This window comes from Lineus longissimus, chromosome 19, assembly GCF_910592395.1.
Source record: "Lineus longissimus chromosome 19, tnLinLong1.2, whole genome shotgun sequence".
NCBI lineage: Eukaryota > Metazoa > Nemertea > Pilidiophora > Heteronemertea > Lineidae > Lineus > Lineus longissimus.
This window is the reverse complement of record NC_088326.1, coordinates 5,255,330-5,267,390: the sequence shown is the minus strand read 5'-3', so window position 1 is coordinate 5,267,390 and position 12,061 is coordinate 5,255,330. Positions and strand designations below refer to the sequence as shown.

Genomic DNA, 12,061 nt, shown 5'->3' with positions numbered 1-12,061 from the left:
AATGAGATTTTTTTCTCCCTTTGAAGACTAGAAATATAGAAAATAGATATAATAAAATGTATCTACATGTATTTAGTAATAATATTACAAGTTTTCAATAAATTTAAAAAAAACTGTCAATTAAATGTACAAACATTGTTTTCTTCCCAACAATTTCAGGTTATATCGATACGTGGCCTATAGGAACCTTGTCCGTTGGGTTTGGAAGAGGTTGGGGAGAAGGAACCGTTTGCCGCTCCCTGTTTGTGCTCGGGACAAGATACGTGCTGCTTGGCCTGCTCCGGACAATGACGGGTACACAGGATTCAAGTATCCTACGTTCAATTGATTTGGTGTGACCCTTCAATTGATCTGTGATAGTGAACTCTGATGGTGCTATGAATGAACTCTACAGTTTGTTAAACCTCGTTTTGTTTCTTCTACAACTTTCATCTTGTCCTGCTTGTCGTACTTTGAGCACACTGGACCTGGAATAGGATGAGTCACTTGGTACTTGTCCTTTGCATCTCTTGCCAATTTGTAAGATGGCAGGTCATCTCTCCGCTTCAGCAGGTCCTCCAGAATTAGCTGTACATAGTCTGAAAACATAAAGGGAAGTATTAATACAAGTAATCTTGTTTCTTCTTGTTTCTTGCAGTGCTAGCACTAAAGTAACGATGCTGGCCGTTATACCTACCATATGTTGATTCAATTTTGACCTCTTTTGCTACTGCAGCTCCTCCTCTCCCCTTGGGGTATGAAATCGACCACTGCGGCTGTTCATCTTGTCCCATACGCTGTTTCCGATTTGAATTTTCATTAAAGTGGAGTGTGGCGAGCAGTAACCTGTAAAGAGAATTTGTAATACTGGCATGACTGGTCAATGCTTTCAATCAATGTTTTACTCGCCTCACGCCTTATAGTCCAAGTAGAGTGCAAGAACAAAGTTCAGTTGCATCACGAATAAGGAAAAGTGGGCTTTGATAGCACTCACTCAAAGCATTGCATGAAATTTTTTTCGTGATTTAGTAATGACCCCTGAGAATACATTGTAGTCTATCATACCTTGCTTTCATTGGCTCATAGAAGAAATGGCGGGATTTGGGAGCGAAATAACCAACAATTTTGTGATACGACTCAAGAGATGAAGTCTGTACTCCTGGTGAAACCTTTCTGATGTCCTTGAGCAATATCTTTTGAGTGAGAATCAGCGTAAGTTCCTTGTGGGCCTTGCTACCTGAAAGAGTAATACTGGTTTAAGTAATAAGGAACAAAGAATTAACAGGGCCAAATGACTAGATGTTTTTCTTTTGATTGAGGGCACTCCTTACTTGTCAGTCATGCTGGTGCTGGTATGAAATAATTCAACAAAAAGCAAATTTCCAATGGGAAGCTGTCCTTTAAATGGTTGTGATGTCCATTCCTGTTGATGTTGATTTTCACAAATCGCCATCACCATCACAGCTGTGCCAAGTGTACGGAGTGCGACTCGACATGGTGCCCTGCAAACTTGACAAAACATGAACAGAAGCCTCAAGCTTGATTCGAAGACAATGAATTTTCTCTCATATTGAGGGGAGGGCTGTTCATACTCATTGTCGAAATCATAATGTTTGCCGGATCTGAAATAGTAAATAATTATGGTTAAAGATTTGACAATGATTGTTTTTTATCAGTTTATAAACTCACTGTAGAGCATCATTAGTGAGTCCTTCATGAAAAAAGTAAAGTTTTATTAGTGTTAACACTAATAACAGGTCCCAGAAACTGCCATACCGGTACTTTTATGACTATCATTCTATTCATTCACTCTATTACAATTCAATTGTTTTAAAGAATCAATTTCTCAAGAAAGCTACAACAAACACTTACACATTTTCATCATCAAGGAGCGAGTCATCAAATTCTTGACAATAATCATCTTCACATGGCTCCCAGTCTTCATCGTCACTGTCATCAGTCTTCATCGTTTCCTGACTTGGAAAGTGCACCTCTTCATCCTCCATGTCTTCATCACTTGGTTTCAAGCCTGAAAATATTGGGGTGGTCAAAGACATTGTCTGGCACCAAACTGTGACTTATCTGTCGTATTGCCAGGCACAAACCAAAATTGTGTTAGATAGTAAAACCCAAACTGTCTGACACCTTGTCGGGTTGCTACTAGTATCAACATAATTTTCAGGTTTGGGGTTACCTTGGAAAACTGGCACATCAATGTCAAACAGATCTGTCTGAATGGCAATTTCTCGGACTTCTGGTTCTGCCTGACAGCCAATATCCCCGGTGCAGGAGGTTGTCTGCGAACCTTTGTTCCGAGACCCAGTGACAATATTGACCTGGACAGCCTTGGCAAACCGCATGGAGACTGAGGAGCCAACTTGTGTCCCAATGGCAAAGGTTTCAGGGTGTTCCTGCAAAGATAAGAAATAGAATTGAGGCTATTGTTCCGGGGATGTTGTTTACATTAACTTTCACTACATTATTAATGCAGTTAATTTTTATTACAAGATTGTGGGATTAATCCATCCTCTGATTTATTAGTCTACACTGTTCGGGACATTTATCTATGTAAATATGATCACCCAATATAACCAGTTTTTGTAGAGCCACACCCTGAAGTCAGTTAATAGTAAGTTTATGACACATGGGGCTGGGTTATGATTGAACATACTTGTGGCAAAACCTCCAAATCGTCTAAACTCTGTGGCAGTACTGCATCCTCTATCAGGTGATTGCCAACCTCCTCAAATCGGCCTTCATCAGCCATCAAAAAACCATCATCCTGCTCAGCTGCCTCCTCCGCCTCCTCTCCATACAACACGTTGTATCCCGCTACCGCCTCTGCTACAGCCTACGAAATGAGAAACAAATATTTTAAATAGAAGGCCTATCATAATTGACTAATAGGAGTAGGACTTTTGTATTGACTTGCTCCTACAGCTGAAGGTAGCCTAGTAGTTGCAGTCGTGCAGTATCAATTATGAAAATTATCAAGTTGTAGTCTTAAAAGGTCCTCAGGCCCCAGCAACACCACATCCTACACTTCACCATGCCTACCCCATGGTCATGCACTCGAGATGGAGGTATTCCTAGCCTAGGCCTATGGCCATGGGGTATAATTTCATACCTACTATACTGATTTGATAATAAATAATAATCACCTGCTGATGTGCCCTCTTCTGCACAGCTGACCACGGCGCACTGGTCGTAGGCGTACCATCCATGGCATCGCCTTCACCATGACTGAAGAGTGTAGGGAAGGCACCTGGCTTCAACAGGCGTTTTTTAGGGTCAAATCCTATCGCACGGCATATGGCTGGGTCCAGCAGGTAATCTCCGGCAACGAAGTGCTTCGAACATACCCTCGCACCGAGAGACGGGACCCAAGAAGACGGACGATGCATGCGTCTTACCCATACTTTTCGGGCCTTCTTGTCGCGAGGAAAATTGTAATAACCGACCCCATCTACTTTCAACACCTTCGTTGAATCACTGCTGCAGTTTGGTGCGACGCAGTAAACCATTTTTGCTTTAGAATATGTAAAATAATTGGTTTTACATGGTAGGAACGGCGTGAACGCAACCAGAAAGTAGAATCAGCTGTCAGATGAATGAAAACAAAACTGGTCTCCTGTCTTGCGCAGGCATCTACAGCATGGCGTTTGTGTATGCAGGCAGTGGGATCAGTCTAACAATGACAGCACTAGTGACGTCACTCCTCATTTGGAATTCCCCAAAACCGCGAGAGTTTCCGAACGAAATACGAACTTTGCCGAAGCAAATTCACGCTGAGACAGGGCGGTTTATTTGAATTTCTTTATTCCATGCGATATTTATGCAAATAAATTTACTACATTTGACATCTAAAGGTAACAAAAGGTTATCCTGATGTACTTTGATTAAGATTAGGCCTAACTTTGGCATTTAACCTTTAAATTGCATAGGTCGAAAGATTGAATTGCAATGCAAATCTAATGCAATATCAAAGGGGCCATATCGAAGAGACAATTAAAACCAACCAATTGTCCACAGACCCGGACCCTGTTACTGTTGCTTGCATATAAAAGTACATTATATCAATTGGTCCGATGGAGATGATGAGGTAATGTAAACATGCCTCGTTCCTTGATAGTCAGCAATAGGCCACTTTTTATACGGGGGAGAAGAAGGAAAGCTCAGATAGGCCTTCACATGTCATCTCGGCTGTTCAATGGCTCGAACCAATTACAATATCACCACTATAACTTCAAAATGCGTGCTCCTGGAGGTTCAGCACCATGGGCAGCTCCTTGATAGGCCATGCAAATAGTGCCTCTTCAGAAACATCAAGAATTGAAAGCTGTGGTAGAGCACTTTTAGGCAGACAATGGGCCATATGAATAAAAACTAGCATTTGCTTTACCGATTTTGAAGCATTTGCTTGTACTCGTATGAATAAAACCGTAGCAAATGCTATTTAAACTGATGGAGGAGTTACATTACAAACTATTACACCTCTAGGTCCATTATATTAGTGATTGGTTTGTTTTATATGTATGTAACGCACCGCTGACAATCATCATCATCCTCATCATCATCATCATCACCACCACCACCACCACCACCACCACCACCACCACTATCATCCTTATTTTCATGTTTCCTATAGGTATCCGATATTCTCGCATTTATTGCCTGTTAAGGATTGAAGTATTTCTTCGTTTATTGCTTCACTGTTTTTTAAACACTAAGGCTAGCTGGTAAGTTTCGGTCACTTTTGTGCCCGTTTTGGTTTTTTTGGGAACTTTTTTTTCCAAATCATGCAAGATTCTCAGGTTCCTGGGCCGAGTAAGGCATACACAGCACCATGCAATAGGCCTATACATACGCCTGGCACTGGTAGTGCAGGCGGGCCTAGATCACCAATCAATAGCAGCAAGTCATTTGCAGAGGTCTCGAATGATCCGATTACTCAATTGATCAAAGAGGACCCTTTGTTGTGTATGAGTCGAGAACAATGGAATACATTGCAGGTTTATTGATGACGCCACCTTGGATGATTACTTAGTCCAAATAGCAAAATTGTTGGAGTGGAGAATATTGTCGCCGCTTCAAAGTGTAAGCGGAAAGCGAAGGTTTTCTTCAAGTCTCAAAACTTTGCAAACCTTGGTTGTTGGTCAGGATTAGGAACGTAACTCAATTCCTGTTCGTAGAAGTATCCTTGAATTTCCTCTTTGTGATAATCTTCAAGCTTGTAGACGATAGGATGAGTGAAGATGATCTGTTTGCTTTGGAATACTTCCTCAGTGAAGTTTGGCAATCTTTCTAGCTACTACTGCTGCTTTCTTACTTGAAAATGTAGAGAACCATTCTACATGTATGTTGTTTGTTGTTAAGAGTTCCTTGAAGTGTTTGTTGTAGAATTCAGAACCATCATCGAATTGGATCTTTACTGGTTTTGCCTCTCTGAAAATCACTTTAAATGCGTCTCTTATTTCTTCTCCTCTCTTACTCTTCACTGGTAGAGCCCAAGCGTAACCACTGAATAAACCAATTACTGTCAGTATGTATCTGTATCCTTTATTTTTACTCTCAAACTTCTGCATGTCAACCAGGTCGGCTTGCCATTGTTAGTCAATGTAAGATACTATTGTCTTTCTAAAGGTGAATTTCTTAATGGCCGGTGCATGTAGTTGGTAGTTTGGCAGAAAAGTGAAAAGTAGAAAATATTTCACGTCTTTGTACTTAATTAGAGCTATCAAGCTATGCTCTTGTGACGAAGTAATGCTCGTTGGACTGTGTCCGATCAGAGCTTTATCTTCCTTTACCTGTTTCTATATTTTACTCAATGAACTGTAATCTGTAGGACTTTCAGGGTTGTAGGACAAATCCCTCAGATTACTCTGTTGCAGTTTGAACTCCGTTCTTTGGACTTTGCCCGTAAGTACTTTGTCCGGTTTGATCTTTTGAATTCATTTCTATTTGAATATATCTAAAACACAAACAAAGCTTGAAGAAATGTTTGTTTTCGAGCCACATAACATGCTCGTCTCCGGTGTGACAAATTTTGGTAAGAAACATTTTGCTCTTGACCTCTTAGAAAAGGGGTATCGTAATAAGTTCCATAACATAGTAATTTTCTGTCCAACATATTACAACAATAAGACATTCGACAGGAAATGCGTTTACACAGATAACAATATCTAGTTAATCCAGAAGCTGTGTCAAGTGACTTGGACCTTGTGCTTAAATTTGCTACTCAAGCATTCTCAGGATCAAATACGTTATTCATTATCGATGACTGTGCTAACTTGAGAGACACAAAGAAGAAATTTTCAGAGTTATGTCATTTAGCCTTTTCCGGTAGGCACTATGATATGTCTGTTTGGTTACTTGTTCAGAAGTACAATTCAGTTGTTAAGGACTTCGGGGAGAACATCAGGATTTTAGTCCTGCTTTTTAACAAGGATGAGTCGGCAATGAAAGCTGCTTTTAGAAGAAAATAGTATTATCCCTTAAGACAAGAGGCAGTATTACATAGAAGAACTTAATGTAAAAATGGGGTCAAAAATAATCATCAGGTTGCAACATCACTTTGGTTTTATTCATTTTTAATCGTATTACTCTTTCTACCCCATCTGTAGTAATGCATAAAGTAGTAAATCCCTAACCATACACCATTCAATCCTGGGGTTATCAAGAGATATTCGTAGTTCTTCATTTCATCACTTGGCTGGTTCTAATCACTAAATTGAGGTCGTTTCTAAATAAAATCTAACAGCATTTCTACTTAAGATGTTTTCTTTTAATTGATGCTTTTGAAAAACTTTCTAGATAATAAAGGCAATCAGGTATCGTAATACGTGTCATGTATTTATCCCTTAACTTGATGTTTTTATTTGACTTATGTTGTAAAAGGAACCAGGTATTCCTGCATAAGTTTTTTGTTGAGATTAATAACTAAATTACTTGAACTATGTTCTGGGTAATCTCTAGAATAAATTTTGGCCTGACTTGGTGAACCAAGTCAGGCCAACTTAGAAGAGGTTCTTAAACTTAGTGGAACTGTAACTGTTAGTTATGGAACATTAGAGTACCATTATGATCAATGATACCTTGATACCAAGAAACATAATGGAATAGAGTACTTTAAGTTTAACCTAAGTTAAATAAAATGAAAACTGTGTTAAACATTGGTTCTAGAGATTACCCAGAACATAGTTCAAGTGATTTAGTTATTAATCTCAACAAAAAAAATCAGAATGCATGTAAGGTTAGTTTAACTTATGCAGGAATACCTGGTTCCTTTCACAACTTAAGTGAAATAACAACATCAAGTTAAGGGATAAATACATGACACTTATTACGATAATTCCTTAAAAACCTTCTTAATAAGTAAGAGTAACCAATAGTTGTTGTTGCTAATAGTACACTTTGGTACAGACTATTGATGATGCCTTTCTTTCCTGGTGCATCCATTTAGTTAGAAGGAAATCTATCGATTCCTCTGGAAGCAATTGATGTTGTTACATGTTGTAAGGAAGCAATCTGTGAATTCTTGATGTTAACCTGAGCATCAGAAACCACGAATATGTGCATTTTGTATGGTCACTTTCTTGTTTCTTTTGTTATCTATACTTATATTCCATCCCTTGTGTTTTGAAGCTCTTTGCCTGGACCATGGAGACGGTTGTCCTCTGTGGTTCTCAAATCCATCCACAATCCGTAATTGTTAGTGTCACCGAAGTATTTCTCCATTGTCTTGTAACAGTCATGAGTTTTCTTCAGATCTTCAGACATGAAATGCTTTTTGATCTCCTCCCATTGGTCCATTGTTCTCATTCCTTCGGGGAATACTTGATTAGAAACACCCTCTATTGTAATCTGTACTTTAGTGATATTGGGGTTTTCGAACATCTCGGAAACTCTAGAACCATCAGCATAATCTGACACGAATAGAAGCAATATGCTTTAAATGAACATCCTTGGAAAATTGATGTTCTCGTTAATTAGTGGATCATTAGCTTTAACACTAACAGTCTTGAAATTATATACATAATCGTAATAGATTGAGAAGCCAGAATCGTACTTATTACTGAGCTGACTTGCAATCATCTTGTTAGTTACTGTGTCGTACTCAAAACAGATATTTTCGAGTTTGTAGTTCATGGCTACGGCTTGTCTGTTACTATTATTACCTCCTTGAGTCCGCGGAAATTGGAAACTTGTAAAACGGAGCATGATTGTAAAATATTTCAAAATCTATATTGTATTCATTACCGAACACTTTCTTCAATGTCTTTTCGGCACTGGTTTCACCAGTATCATTGGCTTCAGGTACACCAAATCTTAACTTCTTCTTCTACTGTTACCATGTATTAAGGGGTTAAAGGGTCTAGGCCTAGTTATTCTAGTATAGTTATTCCTTCTAGGCCTATGGGGCTTTGTTATGTTAATCTTTCAGGGAATGTAGGCCTTTGGCACTACAGATCAGAAAGTATCCAAAGTGTAAGGACATCACAGGCCCGTTCTCTTGGGTTAAGAGATGGGGAATGAAGTCACATGAGAATCGCGCCCGCGATGCCTCACACAATGTCGATACCTGGAGCCGTCGAAGGGTGGGAGGGGGGGGGGGGGAATTCCTGTCTTACTCTTTTTCAGCCAAGAATCCCTTCCTGATCTCCGAAGTGTTACCGGCCGTCTCGTCATCTCCCACGGTTCCAAAAAATAGACTGAGGGAATAAAGCGATCACGTGACCGAGTGAGGTCTTAGCACTTTGGATATTGCCCGGAAAAGATTTAATACTCCACAGACTACTCGTGTGTACACCAAATATGTGCTTACATGTACATCGAAGTTAACGAACTGCATATCAAAGCTGAAGTGACAAAACTACCAGACATTGAGAAACCAAAAACATCGGATGGTGGGCCCCTACCACATTGTACCTATTATCCATAGTTTGCTGCCCTTAGTAAATCTTTACACACAACGTCGCTACTACCCAAAGCGGAATCAAACACCAATTTTATCCAGTTCAGACTCATCGAAATATCCTGATTCTATACTCGACCATACTGGGTCCGTCGAAGGGGTAGAAAGTACAGACGAAGCGACTGCCGCTTGTCCGAGCTTTCGTTCTCGGGAGTAATGCTCCACGCTAGCCGCCGTCCTCCACCCCACATGGTTCATCATCCGCTGCGGTTCTGCTGATGATGACCCTGGGGCTGTGGCCAAAAGAGATCTTAAAGAGATAGCGCATGCTCCCCTTAAACCGCAAGGGGTTTCCCCTTCGAACAAACCCAGTATGACCAGGTATTTCTTAAGCCTGCAATTAATTGACTGGTACTCCAGAGGACGGTCTAACACTGAGCATTGTTTCACCGGCCTGAATAGAAACCCAGTACTAAGATCTATTCCCAACTGGCTCGCGACCTCTAAGTACTGTTCTAAACCCCGAACTCGGCACACTGAATCATCTGGGCTCCTAAAGACGGAAAATATATTTGGCTTGTTAACCCGGCTGGTTTTTCCCCATGTGTGTCTAATTACATAACCATTCCGATTCGGTAGCTGCCTCAGCTCCTGAGCCAGCATTAGACCCACGTCGTGTGCCCGGTCCCCGCCAAAAAACATGAACTTTAAAACTGCTTGATCTCGGGCCAAGATGAATTTCTGAACCGAGCACTTCGCCCCAAGAATGTGCCTATCAATGTACATCGCAATAGTCATCAGTTTAGATACGAACAACGGCTTCGCTTGAATTTGAAGCACATGGGCTATGCTCTGTTCTACCTGGATCTGTTTGGCATATATTTTTACCATCGTGGAATCGACAGGATTCCCCAAGAACTCATGCCAAGGCGTGCCACGTCCCATTTTAACAAAAATAGCCTTCAATTGAAACACTTTGTTTAGCACAGTACCGTAAGCCAATCGCCGCAGGCAGAGGCAGGAAGGTTTTCTGTCTCCGATGGCCGGACAGAACCTGTTATGGACGGTTGTTTTACCAGTCTTATCTTTGAACGCCAAGAACATGCAAATATCCTCCGGCAAACAATCTTCCAAAGTCTTACCAAGTTGAGTCAGGAAAACCTCCAGCTCTCTTTCTAGCACAGACTTTTTTCTCTCGTAGCTCGATGCCCGACCAGCGTCCATAATTTCCTGCACTCTGCCCTGCAGCGCGAAGAAATATGGCTTCGGGTGGCACGCCCTGCTGCTCTGAAAAGGTCAGGAAACAGTTACATTACAGAACATCAATGTAGACGAAAACGAGCTGCATACAAAGGCACCTTCAACGCCGTCGGAATATAACCAGTTTTCGATGGGACTTCCAAGACATTTCCAGCCCCCGTGTTGCCCAATAGCATTATCCTTGCATTACCCACAAGCTGAGGCCACCAGTGAGGAATTGGCGAAGGTTTGTGAACCACCAGTGTCACTCTCAAAGGGCGCCTACATTCCCGCAGTAGAAACGCCAACACTGCAGGAATCATTACGAAAGGCGGGAAGCAGTAGTAGTTCTCATCCGGAGATAGTGACTGTGCAAACATGTTGACCCCCGAGGAACCAGGCAGAGGCCACGGGGAGAAATGGGGCAGGGGCTTCTCGCTTGAACTCAACATGGCATTAGAATCCAAAGCCATTAAGTCAAATGAGTGGGGCCCAAACATGTTCTGCAAACTTAGCCAAGCCGGGGCGGCCAGGCGCGAGTCTGACGGTGACAATACCCTAGACGGCGCGTCTGCTTTATTCTGGCTAGACGGAATGTAGACCAGCCTCAGATCGCAGTTTAACTTCGAAGTTAACATAAACAATTCCTTGATGAACCTTATCAATTGGGGGTCCTTGGGGGACGATTTTTCCCAGGCTAACACAACTGCTAAATTATCTACCTGAATGTCCACCCGTTTGTTCTTAACCAGCTTGGGTACAGACTGAATGGTCTTCATCATCGCCTCGGCTTCCTTCAAATGGATCGGCCTACTATCATTCGCCCCCCAGAAATCATGAGCTACCCCCTCCGTACCAATGCAAGCTCCCCAGGCATAGCCACTAGCATCAGAGGAAAGCACAAGTTGCGTGTGTCTTTCCAGCCTCCAAGGGACCCACTCAACATGCTCATCCAGGAAACGCCAGAACTCAATCTCTTCTCTGAGGTGTCCTGAGATTTGTACTAACCTATTGTTTCTCTGAGCCCTACCTATCTCGCCCGCCATGAATCTGATGAAGATTTTTGCCGAGGGAACTGCTAATGAAAACGACACGCATTTACCCATGAACTTCTGTAGTAATTTCAAATGTACCCGTTGAAAACCGAGAATTAATTCTCTCAGCTCCCTGAAACGCTGCACTTTGTCTGCAGGAATCTCAAAGTGCCTCAAGATCGTGTCCATTATGAAGCCTAAATGTTTTACAGAAGTCACGGTATCCCAGAGAGATTTTAGCCGTTCAATAGTAAAACCGAGAGCGGTCAATGTAGCCGCATTGAAAAAGATTGACAGGCTCGTTTTTTCCCTCCGATTGGCTCCCTCCCTCGCCATATGGCCCAGAAACCGATCATCCAAGTACTGCGTTGTAATCAACCCACGGGATCCCAAGAAAATTGTTACCTGCATACCCGTTTTCTGATACACAAATGGGCTCTCTGCCCAGTCAAAGGGGAGAACACAATATTGGAAGTACCAACCGCCAAACTCTAGGCCAAAATAAGTTTTGGAATCATCCGTTAGACAAATACCCATGTAAGCAGACGTTTCGTCTGAGGACGTAACCAAATCGCCAGGGTCTAGCAACCCTGGAATGATTGCCAAACCTTCTAGGGAAAAAGGTGAGTGCTTCATGAAAAGGTTAAGCAAACGTTCATCATGACATAGTCTACTTTTCCGAGTACCCTCAACCATCACCAGGGGCATAACCAAGTGTGGAGGTTCTACCTCCCCTACTCGGCCCACAATTTCGAGGGGACCATTTCTGACACCCTCCTCTAAATGTCTGGCGATTTCGTCGCGATGTTCCTCACAATTTTTAAAATTCCTCAACTCAACCCGAGGCGGTAAATCCGAATCAAAATGTCTACCGGCAAAGTTACCCTTGAACGGT

At 41.8% G+C, this 12,061-nt stretch overlaps 1 protein-coding gene across 1 annotated transcript; it reads right to left on the bottom strand.

The window, feature by feature from the left end:
* Positions 1–375: 375 nt before the first annotated feature.
* Positions 376–3,878, bottom strand: LOC135503427 (uncharacterized). The gene is made up of 8 exons (XM_064797003.1): positions 3,141–3,878; positions 2,651–2,830; positions 2,174–2,390; positions 1,852–2,008; positions 1,324–1,601; positions 1,045–1,216; positions 677–825; positions 376–578 (listed from the first exon to the last, which is right to left on the bottom strand). The coding sequence occupies exons 1-8, from the start codon at positions 3,501–3,503 to the stop codon at positions 376–378; spliced, it is 1,719 nt and encodes a 572-aa protein (XP_064653073.1). The 5' UTR covers positions 3,504–3,878.
* Positions 3,879–12,061: the final 8,183 nt, after the last annotated feature.

Excerpts from the sequence above, each read along its gene's own strand:
- LOC135503427 (XM_064797003.1), bottom strand. The coding sequence starts at position 3,503 with ATGGTTTACTGCGTCGCACCAAACTGCAGCAGTGATTCAACGAAGGTG. Across the intron at positions 2,391-2,650 it reads ATTTGGAGGTTTTGCCACAA|GAACACCCTGAAACCTTTGC; the intron begins GTATGTTCAATC and ends TTATCTTTGCAG. Across the intron at positions 2,009-2,173 it reads TGATGTGCCAGTTTTCCAAG|GCTTGAAACCAAGTGATGAA; the intron begins GTAACCCCAAAC and ends CAATATTTTCAG.